Source organism: Melanostigma gelatinosum (assembly GCF_949748355.1).
Source record: "Melanostigma gelatinosum genome assembly, chromosome: 13".
Classification (NCBI taxonomy): Eukaryota; Metazoa; Chordata; class Actinopteri; order Perciformes; family Zoarcidae; genus Melanostigma; species Melanostigma gelatinosum.
In genome coordinates, this window is record NC_136646.1 from 12760825 (window position 1) to 12784366 (window position 23542).

General features: G+C 42.8%; 1 protein-coding gene across 2 annotated transcripts; it reads left to right on the forward strand.

Moving 5' to 3' along the window:
• The first annotated feature begins 2882 nt into the window (after positions 1-2882).
• On the forward strand, positions 2883-21834 carry ppp1r1b (protein phosphatase 1, regulatory (inhibitor) subunit 1B). 2 transcript variants are annotated; one of them, XM_079281837.1, is made up of 5 exons: positions 2883-3276; positions 15756-15845; positions 16387-16462; positions 17678-17806; positions 19644-21834. In XM_079281837.1, the coding sequence occupies exons 1-5, from the start codon at positions 3163-3165 to the stop codon at positions 19814-19816; spliced, it is 582 nt and encodes a 193-aa protein (XP_079137963.1). In that variant the 5' UTR covers positions 2883-3162; the 3' UTR covers positions 19817-21834. The 2 variants fall into 2 exon arrangements, with proteins under 2 accessions (XP_079137963.1, XP_079137964.1); XM_079281838.1 differs by having other exon boundaries at positions 15756-15839.
• Positions 21835-23542: the final 1708 nt, after the last annotated feature.

Here is a 23542-nt window from a genome sequence, read left to right on the forward strand (position 1 = left end):
GAGGAAGTGTAATAAATATAGACGCAGACACATGTGGACCTGTACATATGTAGATGGGTTTAACCAATGTCTGTAAATATAGTAAGTATATCAGGCATAATTAGAGGTACAAACAAGACTCTCCCAGGGGTATTCAACGTCACAAACATTGTAGAGAGGCTAGCGGTGGTTACATAACAAACAAATACCAGATTAAACATTAACAAATGAATATAAAGTGGCAGCTTCAGGACATTGGAAATATGAAGCTCAGCTGAGGTAACACAGAACATAAAAGTTGTTTCTTTGAGGGGATTTTCTGTGTTAATCCATTTAAGCACAAATGAGTTCATGAGGAATATCCATTTGGTTTCCAATTAGAGCAATTTGCTCAACTTGTCAGTGTGTCAGCAATGTGGAGTAATTTTGTTAATACGACAGACGGCCTGAGGAATTTACAACGCCTGGCTGCTCTGGCACTCTTGTATTCATAGATTTACAAGCTTACCTGACAATTTGTCTCTCTTATAATCCATACAGCAGAGGGGCAGGATGCTCCTGTTTGTGGCGCAACACTTCATATTTTCATATTGCTTTGATATAACACACAACACAAAGCCAAACAGCTTCACATGTTAATCCAACCTAACCTCAACCACTCTTGTGGAGCTCTAGATGATGAGCTGAGAGCAGAGAGTACATATTGTTGGATTTGTCCAACAACAGAATGTCGTTTGAATAAGAAAAAACGGCTTCCTGGTGCTCCAATCCAGACAGTATGTATTATGTCTTCACATGAGCTAACATTTTATGTGCATCAAACTTGGTTTAAGTATTTTCTTAACTGCAAACAGTGTTAACGTCATGTTCATAGCATGTTCTTTTCTGACCAATTGTAATCACGTCTTGTGATTTAATCCTCATTTTCTTTTTTGTAATCATGTTATTAATTGATTTATCATTTGTCTCTTTGTAAACATCTTTCTATTTATTTGCAGCTACTTTCGTCACTAGATCTGCAAACCAAGGCTGAGAGACACATTTTATTTTGCCAGAGAATTGTGATTATTTTCGGAGATTAAATGCCTAATTTTATATTGGAGTCTCAGATCAAAGCCGTTCCTCCTGTGCCAGCCTTGCACTCGCTTGTTTAGTCTGTGTGGTCTGTGACTATTTTCTTGTTCTTTCCAGTTTTGTCTTGGCTTCTTCTCCCATGGTTTACTCATTGGGGTTGTACAGCAAACGTCTTCAATACAGAATAGAGAAGGAACTTCATTTCCAAATGCAGAAATGTTTTCTATGCCTAAAGCAGACATTGCACAGCAGCCATACACAGTTCAGCGTTACAAATAAAATATTTTTTTAATATTTGGAAAAGGAATTCTGCAGGAAAAGAGATGACACAAAGGATTACTTTAAAGACTGAGTTAGCACCTGTATATCATGTTTAACTTATCACCTTGCTGCAATGAAAGTATATTTCACAGTTTATTAGTTCATTATTTAAAAATGACTTTATCACTTCATTGAATTCTGGACTTAGTGAGCTGGTTTCTTAAACGGAGCCAATTCAACATTCCTCATGATTTGTTGTTCGCAATTCCTGCAGAAGTTATGCAACTACTCTGGCAAAAAAACAACAACTGGTGTCAGCAGTTGACTAATAAAAGGTTTAATTTCTTCAGACACATTTAGCAGCCACTCACACAGTCTGTATTTTGTCTAGCTTGTCATAAGCCACAACCTTCCAGAGAAAATATAATGAGTTGCATGCAGAGGTGGTGCTTTGCTTTTAAAGTGGATTTGAAGCAGGAAAACACCCAGACAAACCCTTTAAAAAGCAAAACCCCACACCCCCTGGACATCCTTCCCCACAATTAAACAGTGAATAAATAACATGCTGGCATGTTCAGCTTGCTCAAACCAGCAGGATAAACACTCAGTTGTCTGAATCTGTTTCTAGACTCCGTAAACACCAGTTACACTCCCAGGGCACAATATCCACCTTGACTTTCTTTTCTGTTCTGCCCACTAAGCCCCCCCAGCCACCTCACTCTTCCTCCCGCACCACTCCAGCCATCTCCTTCATTCCAGCCCATGCCAAAGCTCAACTCTGCCCTGAGGCCAAATGCACCGCTCTTCACTGTCCAAATCCCTCTGCCATGCGAGTGAAATAACAGCAAGGCCCTGATAATCGCACTGGAACATGCCATTCTCTCTCTATTCCCTTTACGTTGCCATCAACAATCTGCCCTCTCTTTCCTTCCCTCTCTATATACATCATTTTCTGTCTGTATTTTTCCCTCCAAAAGGTCTAAATGTCCTATTTCCTCTGTTGTTTAATTGTTATTAAGTGTCTCATTCGCGTAATACAGCTGTTTTCAGGTTGTCTCAGTTTTACTACAGGATGGAAGACAGCCCAAACATTTCACTGTTACTCTGATGAGACATTGATTGACAATAACTTGTAAGAGCGTAATGTATAACAGCAACCAGTCTAATAAATCTAGTGTTGATAGCTGTTCCCTCGTACATTCCCCCCTGTATACTCTCTTCTTGTTTATCCCTCCTTGCACTCCCTGCTCACTCCCTCGCTCACCATAAATCTCTCATTCACAAATAGAGGCCAAAAGAGGCTCAGCTGATGTGATGAGATTATTTTTTTTCTGATTACAAATCAACCTCAGCTTAGATAGCTAGAAAAAACACAGCTGCTGGCCCTCCATCCTGTTAGATCCTCTTTCCTCTCCTCCCCTATTTGCTCTGGCCCCTCCCCTCTCTCATGATATCTCCTCCTTCTGTGGAACCTGGCCCCTCCCCTCCCCTCCACCCCCTCCCCACCCACTTCTCTCCCCCAAAGCCACATCTGAGGACGTGCTTCATTCACTTCAGCTGCACATGTTGTAAAGGAAGGGGAGAAAGAGGGAGAACAGGAGAAGTAGAGGAGAATACTAGCAACTGCTGGTGAGGGAAAAAGGACAGGAGGTGATAAAGAGAGATTGTGTTCAGTTTAGTGTTTTTCTAAGAGAAGGAGGGCGTCAGGTCAAGGAGTGAGTCAGGAGAGAGGAGACAAGTCTTCAGGAGTGGGGCTACCCAGCAGTGGGAGGTTCCTCCAGGGAGGTTATAGTGATCTTCAGCAAGACCTCTCCTCCACTGGGAGTTAGACACCCAGGATCCAGAGCCATGGATCCCTCTGTGTCGACCGAAGTTGAGGGGGAGCCCAAGGAGAGGAAGAAGATCCATTTTGCTATGCCAACCACTGTGCCCACCAATCTGGACCCTCGGCAAGTGGAGATGGTGAGCAGGCGGTGGACAGATTGGTGTTTAACCCAGGGGAAAATCTATTTTAGGTTTCTGAGGATTCTGTTTTAGCTTTAGCTCTGACTTGTTTTTGTGTTTTGATTTACATTTTAAAGGTTTAACAGCTGAACTTCCTATTGACTAATTTCCCCTCTGCCTTCCACATTGCTTCGTGCAACTACAAAGGGCTGTACCATTACTGGCCAAATGTCTCCACTTTAAGATATCTTCACTCTGCATCAACCTTTCTGGCTGTTCCGTGTCATTTCTGAAGTTGCTCATATAGGTTTGCTGTCTGCCACACGTTTGAGAAACTATGATGACATTTCCCTCTCGCTGTTTCCTCATGAGATTAGTGCCTTGCTGTCTCATCTTGACCTGTTTAAAATGTGACATTGACACAAAAGTCATTATCTTGCATATGAAGCTCTTTTGAAACAGAGCAGCAACATCAAGCCCTTGACATTTAGTTGATGGCGCAGCTGTCAGTGTTAATAATTGCTTTGTTTTGTCTTTGGCTGCTGTCCCTCTCTCTGCATGTTCGTGACCTCTGTCATCTGAGCTTTTGTTGGAACAATGAATGCTTCTATCTTGCTTTGCCACCGAAGTGTCTCATGACTGATTCAGCATGGCCTGCATCATTTTGTGAAATTGTTTATGCTCATTTGTGACAGGACTCCAATGCTGGTGGCGCTTATTTCAGAGCAGGGAGAAAGTGGGCCAAAGTAGGAACTGTTTGGTGCCGAGGTAGATCGAGGCCAACGGCTCATTCCTCCCGAGATCTCGAGGATAAATGGGGCAGGAAAGCGAGAGAGAGAGAGATGTGCTAGATGTGCTAGGCTATATGAAGTATGAATGAATGAATTTTATTTATATAGCGCTTTTCACAGACAGTAGTATCACAAAGTGCTTAACAGAGCAGACATTTAAAAGCATAAAAAACACAATGTGACCCTAGGGTCAATAAATTATCTACACAGAGTGAATAAAAAATGTTAAAGAATAAAATTAAAATAAAGTAAAAATGTAAAACATATTTTAAGAGCAGGTCTAGGACATGGGTTTACTTTTACACAAACGCCAGCCTAAACAGGTGGGTTTTGAGCTGGCTTTTAAAAGTATCCACAGTATCTGCGAGGCGCAGAGTTGCAGGCAGAGCATTCCAGAGCCTCGGGGCCACTGCCTCAAAGGCTCGGTCACCACGGCTCTTACATCGTGTGCGTGGGACTGACAGAAGACCTAGAGCGTTTGACCTGAGAGTGCGGGCGGGTGAATAGGGGCGAAGTAGATCAGCTACATAAGCCGGAGCCTGACCGTGAAGTGCTCTGTAAGTGATGGTGAGAATATCCTAGATGCTACAGGGAGCCAGTGGAGAGATCGGAGTACGGGGGTGATGTGAGACCGTCGATTTGTCCTGGTGAGTAATCTGGCGGCAGCATTTTGGATGACCTGCAGACGGTTAAGAGCAGATACACTGAGTGATGTGAAAAGTGAGTTGCAGTAGTCAATGCGTGAAGAGATAAATGTGTGTATGATCATTTCTAATTCAGGTGTTGATAATACAGATCTCAGTTTACTGATATTTCTTAGATGGAAGAAACATGACCTGGACAGCTGCTTAACATGTTGGTCAAATGACATGGAGCGATCAAAGAAAATCCCAAGATTGCGCAGGGAAGCAGAGGAGAGAGGACTAATAATCTGCCTGATCATGGGGACAAACTCCTCTGGAGCAATAACTAGGACCTCCGTCTTAGAGTCATTGAGTTGCAAGCAGTTTTCTGCCGTCCAGTCTCTGATGGCATTGACACAGTCCAGGAGCCTAGTTAATGTGAATGCCTCGCTGGGTTTAAATGACAGATGAAGTTGGATGTCGTCTGCATATAAGTGATAGGACACATTATAGCTTTTTATGATCGGTCCCAAAGGTAACAGATAAAGGGAAAATAACAAAGGCCCCAGAACCGAGCCCTGCGGTACACCACAAGAAAGTGGAGAGGTAACAGACACAAAATCACCCACAGAGACATTGAAACTTCTGTCACTGATGTAAGATGTAAACCAGTCTAACGCTATGCCAGATATGCCCACCCAATCACGAAGCCTCTTAGTCAGGATGTCATGGTCTACAGTGTCAAATGCAGAACTGAGATCCAGAAGGTGGAAGTAAAGCAGAGAGCGAAAGACACACAACCTAATCTCTGGGTTCACCTGTCTGGCGTCAGCTCCCTCAGTAACTGTCCTTGTTTCACAGCTTGCTTTGAATGAAGAGGCTTTTAATGAACTCGAGTGGTCTGCCACCATTCACCTGACTGATTATCAGGCATTCAAATTTTGTTTGCAAGAGTGTATGGTAATTGCACTTTTCCAAAGCAAATCTTTTTTTCATGCTTTTTTTGTATCAAGTGTGACTTTCTTACCTTACAGCTTTTAGGAAAGTTATTTACAAAACAAGTTATGTCACATTCTCATTTACGACACTACTACTGAATTATAGACTAAATGACGCGCTAAAGGGAAATGTTTTGCAACACTTCACAAGACATCCACGAACATTTATACACTTCCCCCTCTTATTTTCTCTATCTCTCACGATCTGATCCTTATCACTGCTTCCAAGAAACCACAGGATATCAATGTACCATATGTGAGCTATATACTTAAAAAAAATGTATCTCACTCCCGTCTGTTTTGGGGAGGACCTTATTGCTCAATCACCTTATGGTCAAACAGCGATTGGCTATACATAGGCTCGTTGGCTGGCTCTCCTCCAGCAGGCCCTGGCCTTTACTCTCAAGTTGTGTGTGTGTGTGTGTGTGTACTTCTGTGTCAGCTTAGTGCTTTTGTGCGAGACACCAGTTTATTCACCCTAGATGTATCGAGAGTATGAAAAATACCAAGCCTGAGGAGAGTGGATGATGATGATACTCTATTTTGAGTTTGTTCCTGTGTGTAGGTGGATGAATGCTGATTGTTGAAACAAAACAAAACAACAAATGCGCCGAAGGGGAGTGTGGGAAACTGTAGGGTGTGTTTATGTGCGCTTAAAAGCAGATCGCATCTACGCAGAGCTGATGGGAGTCTCCAGGGCCGAGTGGGTGGGCAGGAGTACGGTTAACGACACTCATTTAATTCCCTTCCCCTCCCACAGCAATTACTGTCGCCCATCAGTCCGTCTTTGCTAATGACTTGTAATGACTATACCATTCTTCCGAACTTGTTACGCAACCGGTAACTACTTACTATTCTTTCCGATGGTATTCAAACCCGGAAAACCACTATTGAATGAACTGCCGGGTCCTTGTTACTATGGAGACAGGCTGCACAACTATGTCGCCCCAAAGCGCCCCCTCGGTTTGCATCTAAAAGGTCAACTTTAATGGACAGCACTGTCTGTCTGATAGGTTGTTTACGACGATGCTGTTACATGTTTGCGTGTGTGTTGTTGTGAGAGATGCTTCCATACCTCCCACTCAGTGAAATATTGCACATTGTGGGAGAAAGCAGCAGCTATTTTGTACATGCCTCAAAGGCGTAAGATATTCTTATTGAGCATTTCTCACATGTTTACTCGGAAGGAATATATTCTACCATAAACCCTACAACACTCTACTGGTATTTGGCCATGCAGATTGTCCTGGTTATATTTAGTCAAGTTTTGAGATGCATGTTGCTTGCATCTTCTGCAGGAGGCCATATTGTTGGGGAATGGACAATTAACAATGTCCAGGTTACTCAGGACAATCCACTGACTTCACTGTGACCACATTTCTCCCAACCTCTGAAAGCTGCCTTGTCCAAGACAGCCTGAATGTCACTTGAATTTTATTTTATTTCTCAATTCAATGTTCTCACTTCACTGACACATCACTTCCACGTGACATAAGAAAGCACCCCCAATCAAAGATCTTCTAACAAGCCCTTTAGCACTTTGTTCAGAAATTTTCACAAATTGCCTTTCTTGTTTCCCAACTACATTCCTCGCATCTCTGACTATATCTGCAGTTATGTCCTCCTATACCTTACAGTATTTGAAAATGATCTCTTTACAGTAATCTTCAACAGATATGGTGGGACTGTCATTAATGCGTAGAGATCACATGGTTATATTTACCATCCCTGCCCTCCATCATATACCGTCTCTGGTCCTACTTGCTTAATAGGTGATGTAGGGTAATATGCTCCATGGACAGGGATTAGGGTCATGGTGCAGTCGCTGCATCCCTGATTCCCATCAAGTCTGCCTCCGAGTGGACTCAACAAGCCGATGTCTCTCTAGGTTTCTCCTCTCTTGACTTAACCTGATATGGTCAGCTTGTGTTGATCCTTTTGAATTGACAGGAAACAAAGAATATCAAAGGGACTATCAAAGGGCAGGAAAGGGCATCAGTCCAAAGCCTTTCAATGGCATCTCTATATTAATCTGTATTAAACCTAAAGGGGTTACGGAGGGCATGATTTATCCACCCACTCTCCGCACCCTATCTCTCATCCTCCCCACCACCCCTCCTCTCCAACCCTCCCCAGTTCAGGTTCCGGGTTAAACGTCAAACTACGACCTTTGACGCAGCATCTGTTTGTGGCTAAACATTAGCAGTCTGAGGGACTGTCAACATACACTGCCCGGAAGAACATCTTGTTGACTGGCACAAAGCATAGTAGGACTGGGCAAGAGGGTGCAGTGATCTTTCCCTTGCATGAGGACAGGAATGTCCCTGTAGAGGTGTGACTCAGTTTGCCCAATGACGTGATTTGTCAAATTTATTCAATTTATTTCTGTTTTTTTCAAAGTTGCATGCCCAAAGCAGTTTGTTGATGTTTGTAGTGGCAAAAACTAAAGGAAAGAAATGATTGAAATAAGATGAACTTCATCACTTGATACCACAGACTGTAATTACAGTTTGGACACAATGAATGGACCTCTGTCTTCTGCAGGCTGCGAATGTGTTTGTTGCTCCCTGTTTGTGACAGTCCAGGCGTTTTGATTCGTTAATGACTCTGCAGAAACATTTGCTTGTTGTGTATCTGTCTACAGCAGTTTAGCACAAAGTCTCCTTTCATGTTCCTTGTAGCTCATGTGCACAGAGGCCTGTTTATTTCATGTAGTCATTTACATTCTATTCTCAATATCACGTTGTCCCCAATGGTTATATTAAATGAACAATCTATCATCTTCTGTTGCCTCATTTGTGCATGGATGTGTGTAATGTGTAAACGGGTAATAAAGCATAAATATTGAGCATGGGGGGAGTGATCTGCCGCCTGCTGACACTGTACACAGTGAGTTGAAAATGCACCGTAATGCCCGCTGCACCACAGGCATACACAGGCACTGTCCTGAACCTGATGAAGGCCTACGATGCTGCAACACGGCCCCCTTAGTCTTTATAGTCAACAAATCTTCTGTTGTCAGTTGGTGTCGTTATCCCACTTAATCACTCGCTTGTCGCGTAAATCAAACCAAAGTCAGGCTGCAGTCAGGATATGAAGGGATACAGCTGCTTAATGTGCATTCATTCATCTCGAACTGCACATCAACATACTTTTTTTTCCTCTATTCTCTTTATTATTTAACCCTGGCTTTAGCAACAACAGCAGAGATCATATCTGTGATGAGGATTAGAAAGGCAACAGTGGCACAGCGGGGAGAGGAATGGGGGTGGGGGATAAGAGCTGGACGGGATCAGGAGCTGACTTGTCACCAACTGTTATCAGACATTAGTTCATTGCAACTGTATGTCAGGATCTGGACCCTAAACTGCAACTTTGAGCTGCCATCCTCCCTCAAGATGTTACTTTCAATGTCAGAACCCGGAGTCCTTCTCTCTCGCCAAAGAGCCACAGGCTGGTCAGACTGATTTAGGCATACTGAGGAGAGCATTGAGGCGTGACTCGAAACAAATGGGATTGGTCTCAATCACTGTTTCATCAACACAGAGAAGACATGGCATTATGTTATTGCTGCCGTGTCTGTCGTAATCTCTGATTTTCGTCACAGAGGTTGAGACATTTTCTTTTTTCCCGTTTATCTGCCTGCAACTTAATGAGCTTACACAGGGGCATACCATGTGTTTATGGGGGAATGGCCTAAATCAGAAATGATGTCACGCACAAATAGTCCCGTCACACATGGTGTGTTGTCCTGACGCACGTAACAAATATACACTGAGGTGAGTTCCATGCTTTTTGCATCCAAGCAAAGATCTGTAAGCTGCATAGCAACCATTAACAGTCATCTTTTTTGCATTTATCACCTGTGGGTAAATGTGATGTTGCAGATGAGTAACTATAGCTACTCTGTCCTTAGTTTGTCCCTGCCCGTTGAACCCTGGAACTGGTCTTTGTCAGCTGTACAATGTGACAACGCTAAATTTGAGTGTATGAACAATTATCCTGCAGTGTTTGCAGGCTGTCAGAGGTGCCGTCGTGCCTGTGCAATATTTGATTGACATCTCCCCTGGTGTCGCGTCGCCGTGTGTTGCTCCAGTGTGCACTGCGACCTGGCAGGTGGCTTCCTGTCACTCATCAGGCATTGGCACATTATCTCCATTGTGCTGTGATGGTAAACGTTTCTTCCAACAGTCACTGGAACAACAGGCCAAACGGCTACCAGCAGCTAATTACGTAAATGCTGGAGGGTACAGCGAGACTGAGGAGAACGAGAGAAAGGGAGGTGGTTGTCTGAGTGTGATATTCTGCCAGTGGGTTCAGCGTAATTACATTTCATATTTTGAGGTCATCGGAGAGCCCCTCCAGATGCTATTTCCAGTCCATCTGTTTATTCAGTTAGATGGGGGGTGGTGGGGCCAAAGGTCGCCGCTAGAGTGTTGTGAGAATTATTGAGAAGCAACGTGCAGGAGCACTTACGGGAACTCAAAGACGCTGATCATTTAAATAGGAACGAGCACACCGTGCTTATCTGACAAACGTCAGACCTCATTGAGCTGCAGTCGGGGTTGTAATTTGCATTTCCACGTCCTTGACCCTCTTTTGAACAGCTTGAAACTCGACAAGCGTGCGTTACTCCGTGACGCCTTGTTAAAGCTACACTGGCAACACTGTCTGGTAGTGATAACTGAGTATAGTCTGAATGTGTCTGACAGCTGTTTGTCATGTGATATATCTGATCACGGGGCTTTGGTGGTGTATTTGTTATGCTTAAGGGAACATTTAGTCTGCCAGTTTTCTCAGGAAGGGGCATGGTGGGCTGGTATTGAGTTCAATGCTGACAAAAGTCAACAGTGTGTCCAAATCCTTGCGCAAAACACAGAACCTAAAAAAAAAATCTAATACCTAAAATATCATTGTGGATATGCTCACGAACAAAACAACAGGCAGATCATGACAATTAACCATGCTGATATGTTGCATCTTGGAGCTTGGTGTGTTATCTTTTAGCCTCCCACCAACAAAATCTAAATAGCTATGCTGGTAGTCCCATTAGGCAGATAAGATACTTTTTTTTGTGTTTGATTTTCCAATTAACTACCACTTATTGCACCCCTCTTGCATTATTACCAAAAATACATTCATGTTTTTAGAGATTTGACATTCTTTGAATAGTTCAACTTTTGAACTTGGTGCAATTGTTTTCCACCATTTGTAATTGAGCTTACAAAACAAGCATGTCTATGCAACATGTGTTTTATTTGTCAAGTATTTATCTGTATTAAAATGTACAAACAGAAAAACAACATTCGGCTCATACTGAGAGGGATCATTTTTCTCCTTGTTGTATTATTGAGCTCATTGCCACCAAACATTCATCCATCTTCACTGGGAAGAACATCAGAGCTACACCACTCAAAACAGACTTTAACACAAGACCTAGATTCCTTTGCACAAACTTATTCCATATGCCTCCCTTTGTACTGTATTCCATGCACATGCACAAGTGCTTATTTCCGAGTGATGTAGTGCCAATGCGCCTGTGGGCAGATGCCACAACTACAAATCAATCTTGTACAAATCTATATCTATCCATCTGGACCTGGGTTACAGCTTGGAGGGAGAGGCTCAGAAAAGCTTCAAATGGATCTGAGTGATGCTCCCTGTCCTATCAGCGAGAGTTGACACGCACTGCTCAACAGCATAGCCCGATCTAATGCCATGCTGTTGGACACGAGAGATTTAAGCTGACGGGGAAGGAGATCTGAGGTGTTTTTCTCTCTGTGTTGTCTTTGCGTTGAGGCCGTCTGCAGAGCCGCCTCCCCTCGAGATGCTTGAGTGTTAGCGCCAGTGCGGGGCAGAGTTTTAACGCCTTTCTGTCTCCCTCCAGGGACCCCTCCGATCTAGTTGATGCTGTCCTGCTGCTGCTGCGTTTTTTAGGCCCGGCCACGAGAGCACCAGCTTAGAGGACGGCCTCTGGGGAGCAGACCCATATCAGCAGATCTGCACCGAGGCTGCTATACGCAAGACTATTCTGAGCCAACACACACATACCTGTGCACACATACACACTTGTGCAAAGTCAACATTTGCTAATGACTCATGTACCCCACACCGCACAGAGTGAGGTGGGGTGAGTCCCGTATTGGAGTCCCTCCTGGCTGCTTGTGCCCATTTACACTTGGCAGACTTCTAAAAATACAGCTCTCAGATAATGAGATTTGTATTAGGACGTTTGAAAACATACCTCCTAATGCCGGTTTAAAGAAATCATCATCAAATCAATGAAAGTAGGAATATAAAAGCACGACGTTTAATAATAATTCCATAAGAGGGGATTCAATAAAAAATACATAGTTAACAAATTTAGAGTAGCCAAACAGTCTACCACGCCACAATGACTCTAGAGGTTTCTTTCTACCTCCTCCATCTGTCACACAATGCACAGTTTGTGCATTATTCAAATTCACTCATCTGCTTAAGATACACTGATGCATTTCCTTTCATTTGTATGATCCATCAGCCAATGTTTTTTATTGAGACCAAATCTCTGTGTGAAGCCGAGCAAGGTGCTGCTGCCTCTCGGGGATGCCTGCAGGCGTTCACCTGTGGAACCGCTGAAAGGCCACGGCAGCCGCCTGCTTAGAGCCCCTCGGTGCAAGTCCACAGCAGCACGACTGATCTTGGTACAAAAACAATGGCTGGCAGCAGAGGAAGGGGTTTGGGGGATTGGGGGATTGGGGGCAGGGGGCTTAGAGAAGTGGAGGAGGGGGGGGGGGGGGTGAGAGATAATGCGTAGCGGGAGTAATCACGCTGTGTAGGCGTAAATGAGGAAGTCACATACATGTTATGTAACTCGGAGAGAGTGGGCTTGGTTTTAAGGCTGGAAAATGACTAGTCACTATGTGTGTTAATGTCATCTCTGGCATTGCCAAAGTCATACAGTAGTACGTCACCGCCACCAGCACGTTGTGTGTGCATAAAAGAAAGGGACACGTCTTTGCTTGCTGTAAATGCATCGCTGTATATTGACTTCAGGTTTCTATTGTTATTTCATCTACATTACACCCTGTTTACTATACCATGGAGGTGAACTGTACTCTTTTTCCTGGTTGGCATTTCACAAGACCAGGATGATTAGGAAGACGCATCCTTTCACACACGCACGCACGCACGCACGCACGCACGCACGCACGCACGCACACACGCACGCACACACACACACACACTCTGGATGTGAGCACACACATTAAGGTCAATAGATTATCTGGTTGACAGATTATGCTTCTCAGTGACCTCAATTATCCCACACAATTATTTTAACTTCCATTTATCTCACGTCTCTTTTTTTTTTCCTTTTCTTTTTTTAATCTCCATTTGAATAAATAAATTGGAATCTAGTTTTCAATCTTGTCCTGCTTTCATTCTGCATTCTCTTTCAATGACACCTTATTAGATTCAATTGTCAGAGTTCATGAAATGGACTTCAGGCAGAATGAGAAATGGAAATCTTTGCTTTTGCTGCATAGTTTTCACGACGGAGACAGCAAGCAGTGGTTTACAGGTATGTTGTCTCAGACATTATCTACCCAGCTCTGGACATTTTACTTAATGTGTAGCTGAGAACTGTTTTTCTTTAGATGTCTATTAAAAGAAGCAAGCCCCGTGGATTCATACAGGGCTGTATTTTCCATGAATTAGAGCAATGGCCTAAACATTACCATCACTTTAACCAGAATAATGGAGCATAACACACAACATACCTCCAAAAACAGAAGCCGTAACCTTTATAAATACACCTTACAAATAATTTGTCTGCATGGGGGGGGGGGGGGGGGCTTATAGAGGCCCAGTCCATGGGTTGCCCAGTTTAATGTCTGTAATGCTACAGGACTTGGGCATAGGCTTGGTCATGGCAACATCTGGTGTCTGCTTTCTCTTGTGGGTCTCTGTGTGAGACACCTCAGGCTGGTAGCAGGGCTCACATCAGCATGGAGCCCCAGGCCGCCACACCTTGCCAGGGGGAGAGGTGGGGAGCCCTGTGGATGAGATCAGTTGGGGGTTTGAAAAGGACAGACAAGTAAACAAACAAAGTGACAATAACATGATTTCAGTTGCGATGCATTCTGGTGATGGAAGGAGAGGGGGAGTCTTGGAAATGTCCCTGTCAAGGAATGAAGGATGGATATGGAAGTAAACAGGATAGAGGAAGCAGATGATCAAGTGAGATGGAAATGAGAGGTGAATGGGAGAAAGACAGATCGTGTGAGAGATCCAGGGGAGACAGGACAGCTGGAAGTTGCGTGACGAGATTAAAATGTGTGTCTGGTGCCATAAATAAGGACGAAATCCATGCACGATTATTCTGTGTTGTCGCGTTTGAAAGCCACGTGGCCCAGTAAGCCTCTGCTTTGGCAACATGTGCCTCACTGCAATGACGCACACCTCGCTTAACAAGACGGAGGGAAACCGAACACAAACACGTCTCTCTGTGTGGAGCAGTTTAACGCAAAATAGAGCCAGGCTACTTTACTCTGTGCCGTAAACAGCAGCAGGCGTTCATGCCGTGGCCAAGGTTGGCTTCCTCCACAGAGGACACTTCTCAATACCGCGCTTGTCTGACCTGCCAAGTCCACTTCGCTGCACTGCTTTCACTCTCAGCACACTTCATTTTATCCTAACATTTTCCAAAAGGTATTTTTTTTGTAGATGTCAGCTATTAATCCTTTAGAATTGTGGTGATGTGGGTGAAACTTTCTGCATGTAAATCTTTCTTTGTGAAGCAAAGGCCTCACACATTCTGCTCAGGAGTGTTCCGTCTTGCGATGAAAGTGATATGCCACCCCAAAATTATCTCTTGAGTATCAAACAGTCACTTCCTGTTTGCGTGACAGATGGCTTGTAAAATAGTTTCAGTTTGCTTCTTTGTGGTGAAGCTGTTCCTCCCTGTCGAGAAATATAGCACCACATCCAGAGAAATGTCTCAAACCTGCTGCAAACCTGTGTCGGGTAACAACTAACAATTATCTTCTCTTTGTACGTCTGATTAATTGGTGCAGACTTCCTAAAACAAGTTCCGAGGAGTCAAAACCAAAATACATTTTACATTTACAATGACGTATCAAACCAATGACTTCAATGATCAAAATAGTTGTTGACTAACTTTCAGGATGCTTATATTCTTTTTCTCTAAAATACAGCTGAATACACAACTTGAATCCCAGTCCTCATGCACAACCCCGTTCAGCGTGTCGGTGCTACAAACTTTTTTAAATTCCTTTCAACTCTCCAGAGGGTGAGTGTTTAATACTCAAAAGAGTTTTGGTGGAGTATGACTGAAATGGATTCATCAAAAGTGTTGTCAAGAGAAATGCCAAACTGTAAGAGTGCAGTCTAATGGGCACGGTGTTGGTGAGCTGGAGGGGCACAGCCGGGTGTTTGTTCCTATGAGGACAGAGAGGTGCTGTGCACAGTGACTTCTTCTAGAGGTGAAGTGCGGACCTGTGGTCCGTCTGTCTGTCTGCTCTCGGACCGACAGCGATCTGGCTTCAGCCTGCAGGGAACTGTATGTGTTTGAGAGGGAGGCTGGACAGCGGCGGGGAAGGGAGTGTCTGGGCTGGTTGCTGGGGCTCATTGAGTCTAAATTCCTCTTTTGCATAGTCCCTGTGTTTAGGGTGTGTACACATGATGGTAAATGGAGCTCACTGACACTGTAAGCTCACTGTAAAGAGGTCGTTCACTTCAAATAAACCCCCCGTATCAAAAGCTTTAACGCTTCTAAAATGCTGAGTAACTTGAAACTTGAGCAACAAGCATGAATAGAGCTTCTGTTCTACACAACATGCCTTTTAACTGCATCTGTCTCTGAAATCAAAGTTACATAATGAGGCTTCCTCTGCTCTACTGATCGAGGCATGTGCTCTGACCTGATCAGTAGTGAAGTCAGCGAGGCCCCAGCATGCTTCACCAGCGTGAACGCTCAAGGATTTCCACTTGATTGATAAGGCTTTGTGCTGGGCATTATTAATAATACTGTCTGTGCGTGTGTGTGTGTGTGTGTGTGTGTGTGTGTGTGTGTTTGTTTATAGATCCGACGCAGGAGGCCAACCCCTGCCACACTGTTTAGAGTAGCCGACCAATCATCTCCTGACGATGATCAGTCCACCCATCAGGTAAAGGTGAAGTTGGAACACTTTTCTATAATAAGTATCTGTGCATTCTCATCTGTCCTCCCACTCTATCCCGACAACTAAAGAGTCACCCACCCTCGTTTTGGAGTTCATCATTCGTTGTTTAACAACATAATGCTGTTTCTCTATTATATCAGCTGCCAATTGGCGTTTGCTTTCCAATGTAACTTTTTTTTAACACTTCTGGATCCTCTGATGCGTTAATTAATCATCACAAATTCATGCTGTGTGGTCAACCATGTTCAAACCCAAGAGATCTTAATTCAAACTTTTCAACATTTTAAATTCCCTGAGCTTGAAAGGTTTATTATTCACCTTAGAAATAGCTGGAAAACTATTGTTATCTACTGAGGAAGGCCACAAGATGTGGCAGAAAGACATTGAAAATTGCATTGCATGGTTGACAAACACATGCAATGGTGGTGACTATGCCACCATTGCTTTTAAAAAAACGACTTATTCCATTTCACTTTTTAATGATTGTTTTTGATACATGAATCATTTGATGTTTCTCTCTTTTTGTCCACAGTGGGTCGTAGGAGAGAACGGAGTGCTCAAACCAAAACGTGTCAATCCAAACGTGTATCAGCCTCCATCACTCAAAGGTATAGTGGGCAGCATCGGTACAACAGGTTGCTGGCTGTGTGTTGTGGTTCATCCTTGTGTTTGAGTCCTTTGTGTTTTACCGTGCTTCGCTGCAGTCAATCTCCTCCTCGCTTTCCATGCTTCATGATCGCGGACAAAGGGGGAAAAACTGCATGTGACAGATGGGCTGATATGCACTAAAAGCCTCTATTTTATCTCCCTGTGCATGTGTGATATGCATAGGCATGTTTCCGTGGGTTTCTGCTCTTACTGTACACTCCACAACTGGATCTGTATATTTGTGTCTGACAGAGAACGGGAGAAAGAAGGAGATTAGAGTGTGACAGCTGTGAGACACTGAGTGTGAGTCTGAGGAAAGTCTGGATCATCCTGGATTACCGTCAGTTGTGTATACAGCTGTGACACACACACACACACACACACACACACACACAGACAGACATGAACACCCACGTATAGGCAGGATAGAAATACATGAATACAAACATGTACTTTCTTTTGTGGCTTCCTGCTTGTTGCATGTGGCCGCTAAAGGAGCAAACATCTGCATTACGGAGCTTGTCAGCAGAGATTCCTTTAATGGGGATTTATGGGTGTGATGCATGTGGAGTGATGATATAATGAGCCAGGAGGCCTCGTTCCTGCATCACAAATCTGTCCTTCATTAGCTCCTGCGCAGAGAGAAGAAGAGAGAGAGAGAGCTATAGCTCAGAATAATTTCTAATTACATAACCTATGCTAGAATAAGTGACCTGCCTCAGCAGTGCCGCACTGTGTATCTGAGTGTGCGAGAGAGAGAGAGAGAGAGAGAGAGAGAGAGCGAGAGAGAGAGAGAGGTCAAAGTGACCCAGCGGAAGTGAGAGGGGGAGTTGAGGTAACATCACAAAAGAGAGGAGAGTGTAAAGAGAGAGGGAGAGAAGAGTGTGAGTCAGCACTGCCAAGCGAGAGCGCTGAGGAGGGCAGGCAGTCGAGGAAAGACGAGGGTGCAAACAAACAGTAGCCTGCCTGTGTGTCTGTCAGTGCATGTGTTTTAATTGGCTTCCTGCCTGCCTGGCATGTATTCAAAAACCACTGTGAGGCTTGATAAAAACTGACAGTGTGGAAGCGTGGTAAAACCAAAACAATAGATCCCTCTATCCCTGTGTCCATGTGTTTGTGTGGCTGTCTCCCTGTGTGTGTGTGTGTGTGTGTGCTGTTTTTACCTGTGTGTGTAGCCGTGCAGAAGATGGCCGAAGCACAAATGCAGCACCTAGGTATCTACCCCCCTTTGGAAGACCCTTGTGAAGGGGAGGAGCATGGGGACGACTGGCAGGGAGAGGACACGTCTCCCACCAAAGCTGCCGGTGAGAGAGAGGCTCTCTGTCAACTGGCTGCAGCAGCAACACTGCACACAGAAGCAGCAAGGACAACACTGTTGTTGTTGTTTTAACCACAAATGTCCTGCTCGTATAAAAGATCACGGGAAATTGGTTGACTAAAGATGAGAGTGATAGTCTTGATGCTGCACATGCTGTTGATATATGCAGTGTAAGAGTATCTAAAGATGTCTTTTTCCATCAGTTTGCCCATTTCCTCGATATTTAACCGGATAGTCTGCAAACGCTTCACACAGTTCAAGATTTCAGGATTCATTTTTATTAAAGGAGGTATGCGCACATCCAGCTATTTTAGCTGCAGGTTAGTTGGAAAATATCCCTCGAGTCCAGAGAGCAGTGTGACGGATTGTCTTTTCTCAGGACGTATTTTCCTCCCTTTGAAGATAATCTTCCTCAAACAGTGAGAAAAACACGTTTGATAGATAACGTGTCACCACAAGCCTCATTCAAAGTCTTTTGGGATATTTTTTTTCACTGTGCCCAAGTTGAGTGTTTTCAGTAAGTTTGTATTTCACAAAAATGACAAACAACTGAACGTGCAAGGTGACTGACAAAATAAAAGTAAAGAGGTAAAAGGCATAACATGCTGTGAAATAGTGTGCTCGTAACAAGTGTAATATAAAACCCTATTTGTTCGTCGTAGAGCAGAGATGCTCTTCTCAAAGTCTTCCGGAGTGTTCAGGGTCAGGTGAGCTCCTGTGTGAGCTCCTGTGTGGGCCGAGCAGCAGCGCGGGTGAAGCTCTGAGCGCTGAGAGACGGCCCCGGTGTCGTACAGCTCTCTGTCTCACGCCCCAAATCTGTCAGAGGCCGCACTGCAGCCGACTGAAGGCCTGGACGCAACACCGACCAGTCAGAGGCCAGACGGGACCAACAGGCCCGCAGAGCAGGCTGTGCTCCCTCATTCTGTTCTGTGTTCTACCGCCTCCGCTCTTCTTTTATTCGTTTATATTTAGAGTATAAAACCTTTTGACTGGGATTGAGTTATGTGCTGAAGCAGAATAGCGGTCGGAGTTTCATCTCCATCAAAAGAAAAAAAAAATACACAAATCTCAAGTTGGAGGGAACTTTTATTTTTGCATAACACACCCTTATTATTTAGTTTTATGCTGCATGATTATTGTTTTTTAATCTCCATTAAATCACATGAGAACAGTGGCATTTTACAACAGAATTATTGCTCTGTCAGCTCTCAATAAATCCCTTTGTGGACGCCTGCTGAAATGCTGAAGTGGGTTTGCAGAATTACATCACATCACATTTCTATATAGTACAGCCCATTCTTGAATTGATTATGCATCAGTCGATGTGCTTCTCAATAACACACGATAAGCAGTTAGAAACAAACATCTTTCATATGTTATAGAACTTTCATCGTTCGATCTTTCTATCGATTAGGTCTCCAACTAATTAACAATTATTTTCATCACCAAATCTCTGCTCATAATTTTCTCGATTATTCAATGAATCGTTGAGTCTATAAAATAGCATCAGTGTCCGACCCACATTCCAAAACTCAAAGATATTCAGTTTATTATCGTAGAAGACTCAGAAAGCAGGGACATTGAAGCATTTTTGCTTTAAATAAATGACTTAAACAACTAATAATAAATTATCTGTATAGTTGCCTTTTTTTTGTCAAGCAACTAATCAGTGAATACACTAATTGTTCCAGCCTCACTGTCTTCCTGTCATCTCTGTTAACTCAATAGAGAAACACTCCATAATTATGACACATTGATATTAATGGCAAAACTTTGTGTCATGATTTTACTGCTTCCTTTGACATCAGTCTTTGTCTCCTCAGACCACCAGGAGACGGCGGCCACTGAGCAGTCAGTCATGTTTTCCAGCGTGAGAGAGACGGCCAAGCAGATCCAAGCAGCACCGGAGGAGGAGGAAGAGGAGGAGGATGAAGAGGAGGAAGAGGGGGCCAGAATCAAAGGATCAACAGTGGAGAACAGTCGGGGCAGTAACTGAGAGAGAGAGACAGAGAGACAGAGAGAGACAGAGAGAGGCTGGGTTGGGTAAACTGGGGAGAGTGAAGGTGTTTTGTCAAGTGGTTTAAATCTAAAGAACTCAGAAGAGCGAATGTGTTTGTGCTGCTCTGTGGATGTGTGAAGACGAGTGAGGATGAGAAAGATACTTCCATTGAGAGTGAGCAAAGATCTCTGTACTACTTCACCTCTATTGAAGGTAACGGTGGATTAAAGGGAGAACAGAGAGGCCGTTTGTGTGTCAGGAGTCAGCCCGTATGAGCAGGTGAGGAATGATCTACAGACGCCACTTTGGCCCTGGTGTCCCTTTGTACTGAGAGTGAAGGGGCCAACGAGGTCAGCATGAACCATAAACCCTAAACCCTGTAAGACCAGTCCTCCCTCTACCTTAATGCTTCTGCACAGAGCTAAATGTTCCTTTAAAGAGGATGATAGTTCCACAATAGTCATACTCACACACATATAAACTCTCTTGGACACATTAATCAACCTTTTCTAAAGTACTTGAAAGTCTTTAAATGTGTGCGATACATTCTACACTTTATTTTAAAAGATCTCCGTTCTGATTTGCAGCATATTCAATGTTGAGATTAAATGTACATGCACTGCCATCTCGTGGCAGAAGTTTGATCAAAAAAAATGTAAAGTGATACTAAAGTGAAACCAATCAAGAACTTAAAATTGTAATCCTTAATATTTTCATGGAGTGAAATCCAGTGTAATGCTTGTTATGGTCAACATTGTTTCAATGTATTCAGATTCTGCAATCGTCTCTCGGTAAGGCAGTTCTCATTGTTCGTGGCGGAGTCCGCCTCTCATGAGGGATTCAAAATACCTAAAAACAAAGGATGCACAGGAAACATTGCTGCATGTAATCCTGGATTACTGTTTCTTAATTTTGTCGCATTGATATCAGCCTAACTGTTTCCTGTCCACTCTCCTAACACTGTATCAGAGTTGTGTTAAGTCAGCACACACTGAAGTCTTATAGATTACAGCTTTAACCTCCTGATTGATTGAGAGAGAACTGCAGACGTAGTCGACTTTAAATAATTAATTCGTTTTTCAAATCATCCAAAAGTGTAAAAACACCCACAGAAACTTGTCAGACCATTTGTGATTCATAATCTGCTTCTACTCTGCCCGTTAGTTACATTTTCCAAAAGTGAATCTGTGATAAAAAAAAAAGATAGACACCAGTAATGTTTGGAGTATCACTTTAAATAAGATTCAGCAATGAGAACCAAAAAGTTGTTGTCTATAATTTTGTTGAATCCATGAGTAAGTGAGTGTATGTATGTGGTTATTTCATACCACAGTATGCTTATGAAGAAATCTTTAAAGGGCAAAGCTACCTCTAATTAGTTCAAAACACCCAACCGTTGCCTCCATGCATCACACATTTAAACTGGATTCATTGTGAACTTACACCATTTAATGAATCAAAAAATGTGATTTAAAATCCAATACTGTTGATTTATGAGTGCTCATGCATTCCCTTTTGTATGTTGACGGTTTTCTATTGTCCTCTTTTTAACTGTGCATCATGGATATGTTGTAAGAGCTATTTTTCTAATCTAATGTCCAGTGTTTGAGTAGCTGAGCGCTGACGATGTTTCTCCTGTCGACTGTCTACGGTTACTGACTGACATTTGATCAAAATGTTCACTGCACAAACTTGCTGTTTTTATCATCTGGGCTGCAGCTTGTATATAAAAACTGTGTTAAACTTTGACCCCTGACCTGCCCAAATAGTGGGATGACTGGACGTGACTCTGCAGCCGATGGTGTCATCCCTCCTCCGCTCTCTGTTCACCTCCGCTTTTACCCGGGTCAGAAAACAACCACGGAAAGACATGTATGAACTCTAATGCTTAATCTGTCTTTATTTTGATTTCATTTTTCTCTATTCTCTTGTTTCTCAATGTAATGTAGTTGTTTTAAAGTGAGCAACAATATGATATCAAAATAAACAGTTTTTCCTTTTCTCCTTTAAACTGATCCGAACATAAGGAAATATGACTTTTCATGAATTCGCTTGCTGCACACGACCCTTTTCAGTCATCGTCCTTCATCAAACACAAACACTGAAACTGTTCTGGTTTATTAAGACATTTTCTAGCTCTATTAGTACTGTAACATTTTCTTAAAAATAATCACCCAAAAGTATAGGAAAGATATGTTGGGTGACTTTATCACAATTGATGACTTTGTTTTTATCTTAACTTCATTCTCATGCCAAATCAGTGGAAGAAATATACCTTTCCAGCAGTGCAAAATAACAATAAAGTAGTTAATAACTCTACCTCGACAGAAACTTGTATTTATTAGTTAGGTTTATTCGGTCTAAAAAATGTCATCAACATATTTTTTACAATGAAAATATTCTTCTTCTTTACATATCTGTATGCACATATAGCCACTACTAAATGAGATCGACCCCTATAAAACTTTGAGCTTGTTCAAAAGCTTTAAAAAAAACAACTATAAAGTATCTCAAAGCAGGCCAATGATTAATTTTGAAATTCACAGAAGATATGTAATATAACATGTTTGTAATATTATACATCCAGCTAAGTACTTTAATGCCATATTCAGTTTTTTAACGAAACCGGAAGTACAGGATAGGGTATTCTCTTGTATTTTTTGACAGATTTTGTTCCTGAGATGTTTGGCGTGTTGCTTTGAGGTGTTGATATATCCAACTTGGTACGGGTCCCCCTTTAAACTACGATAGTGTTTCGAGTTGTTTTTTTGGAGTGTAACATTTCTATTCCCTAAAACAGTGCATACCGGTATGTACACGTGTGTGTATTTTGAAAGCTTTATTTTGAATGTCCTCACCGGAAGCTGCAGTACGTGTCTTTTATTTGTTGTGTCTTTCTTTACTTTCAGGCAAGTTAACGGTCGGCACAGAGCGTTTGTAACTGGCGGCAACCTCCGGTTCTTCCGAGTGAAGCTAATGCGGAAGTGTCTTAAAACCTGCATTCTCTCTACTGACCAGCAGGGGGCGAAAAAGTCCGATTGTAACGAAGTCTACAAGAAAATTACTCTCCTTCTCACTTGATTTATTACCTCAGTAAACATTGTAAACATGAGTGTATGGTCTCAATCACTAGTCTTCTTAAATACAGCATGATGTTCATTTAATAAATGATGGCCAATTTAGAGTAAAATAGAGGATAAAGCGAAGTATACTTTAGGGCGGGCTTGATTGACAGGTTGCTGCTGCTACCAGAGTCGTACCTGGCGTCACTACGTCACTCCTCCGCATTTCAAAAATGGTAACCTCCGTTCACAAGTTGCAAACAACTATTTTACATTGTCAATGAGTACTCAAGAGTTTCCGGTAGCCTTACTATCTAAAGCTAACGATCTTTATACGATAAGAAGCTTTCTGCTTTGATTCTAGGTGTAGTGTGGAGATGACGGTTGATTTATTTATTTAGAACTGTTTACTGCCCTCCAGTGGTCACAGTGAGGAACTGCAATACATAAAATACGTAAAATACACTTTAATACAGGCGTACTTAAATTTCCAGGATAGTTTAAGAATAAGCGACCAAACTAAAGCGATTAGAAAGAAATGATCATAACTTGATAGATTAAATAGTTTTCTGCTGGTTACTGTATAAGAGTAGAACTGTCCTCTCTTCTTTGTAAATATTAGTAGCTGCAGCCTTCAACCCACGATCGAAGCATGTGTTTT

Bases quoted from the DNA above. Each gene is read 5' to 3' on its own strand.
- ppp1r1b (XM_079281837.1), top strand. From the start codon at position 3,163: ATGGATCCCTCTGTGTCGACCGAAGTTGAGGGGGAGCCCAAGGAGAGG. The intron at 15,846-16,386 runs GTGAAGTTGGAA...TTTTGTCCACAG, and splicing joins AGTCCACCCATCAGGTAAAG to TGGGTCGTAGGAGAGAACGG. The intron at 16,463-17,677 runs GTATAGTGGGCA...CTGTGTGTGTAG, and splicing joins TCAGCCTCCATCACTCAAAG to CCGTGCAGAAGATGGCCGAA.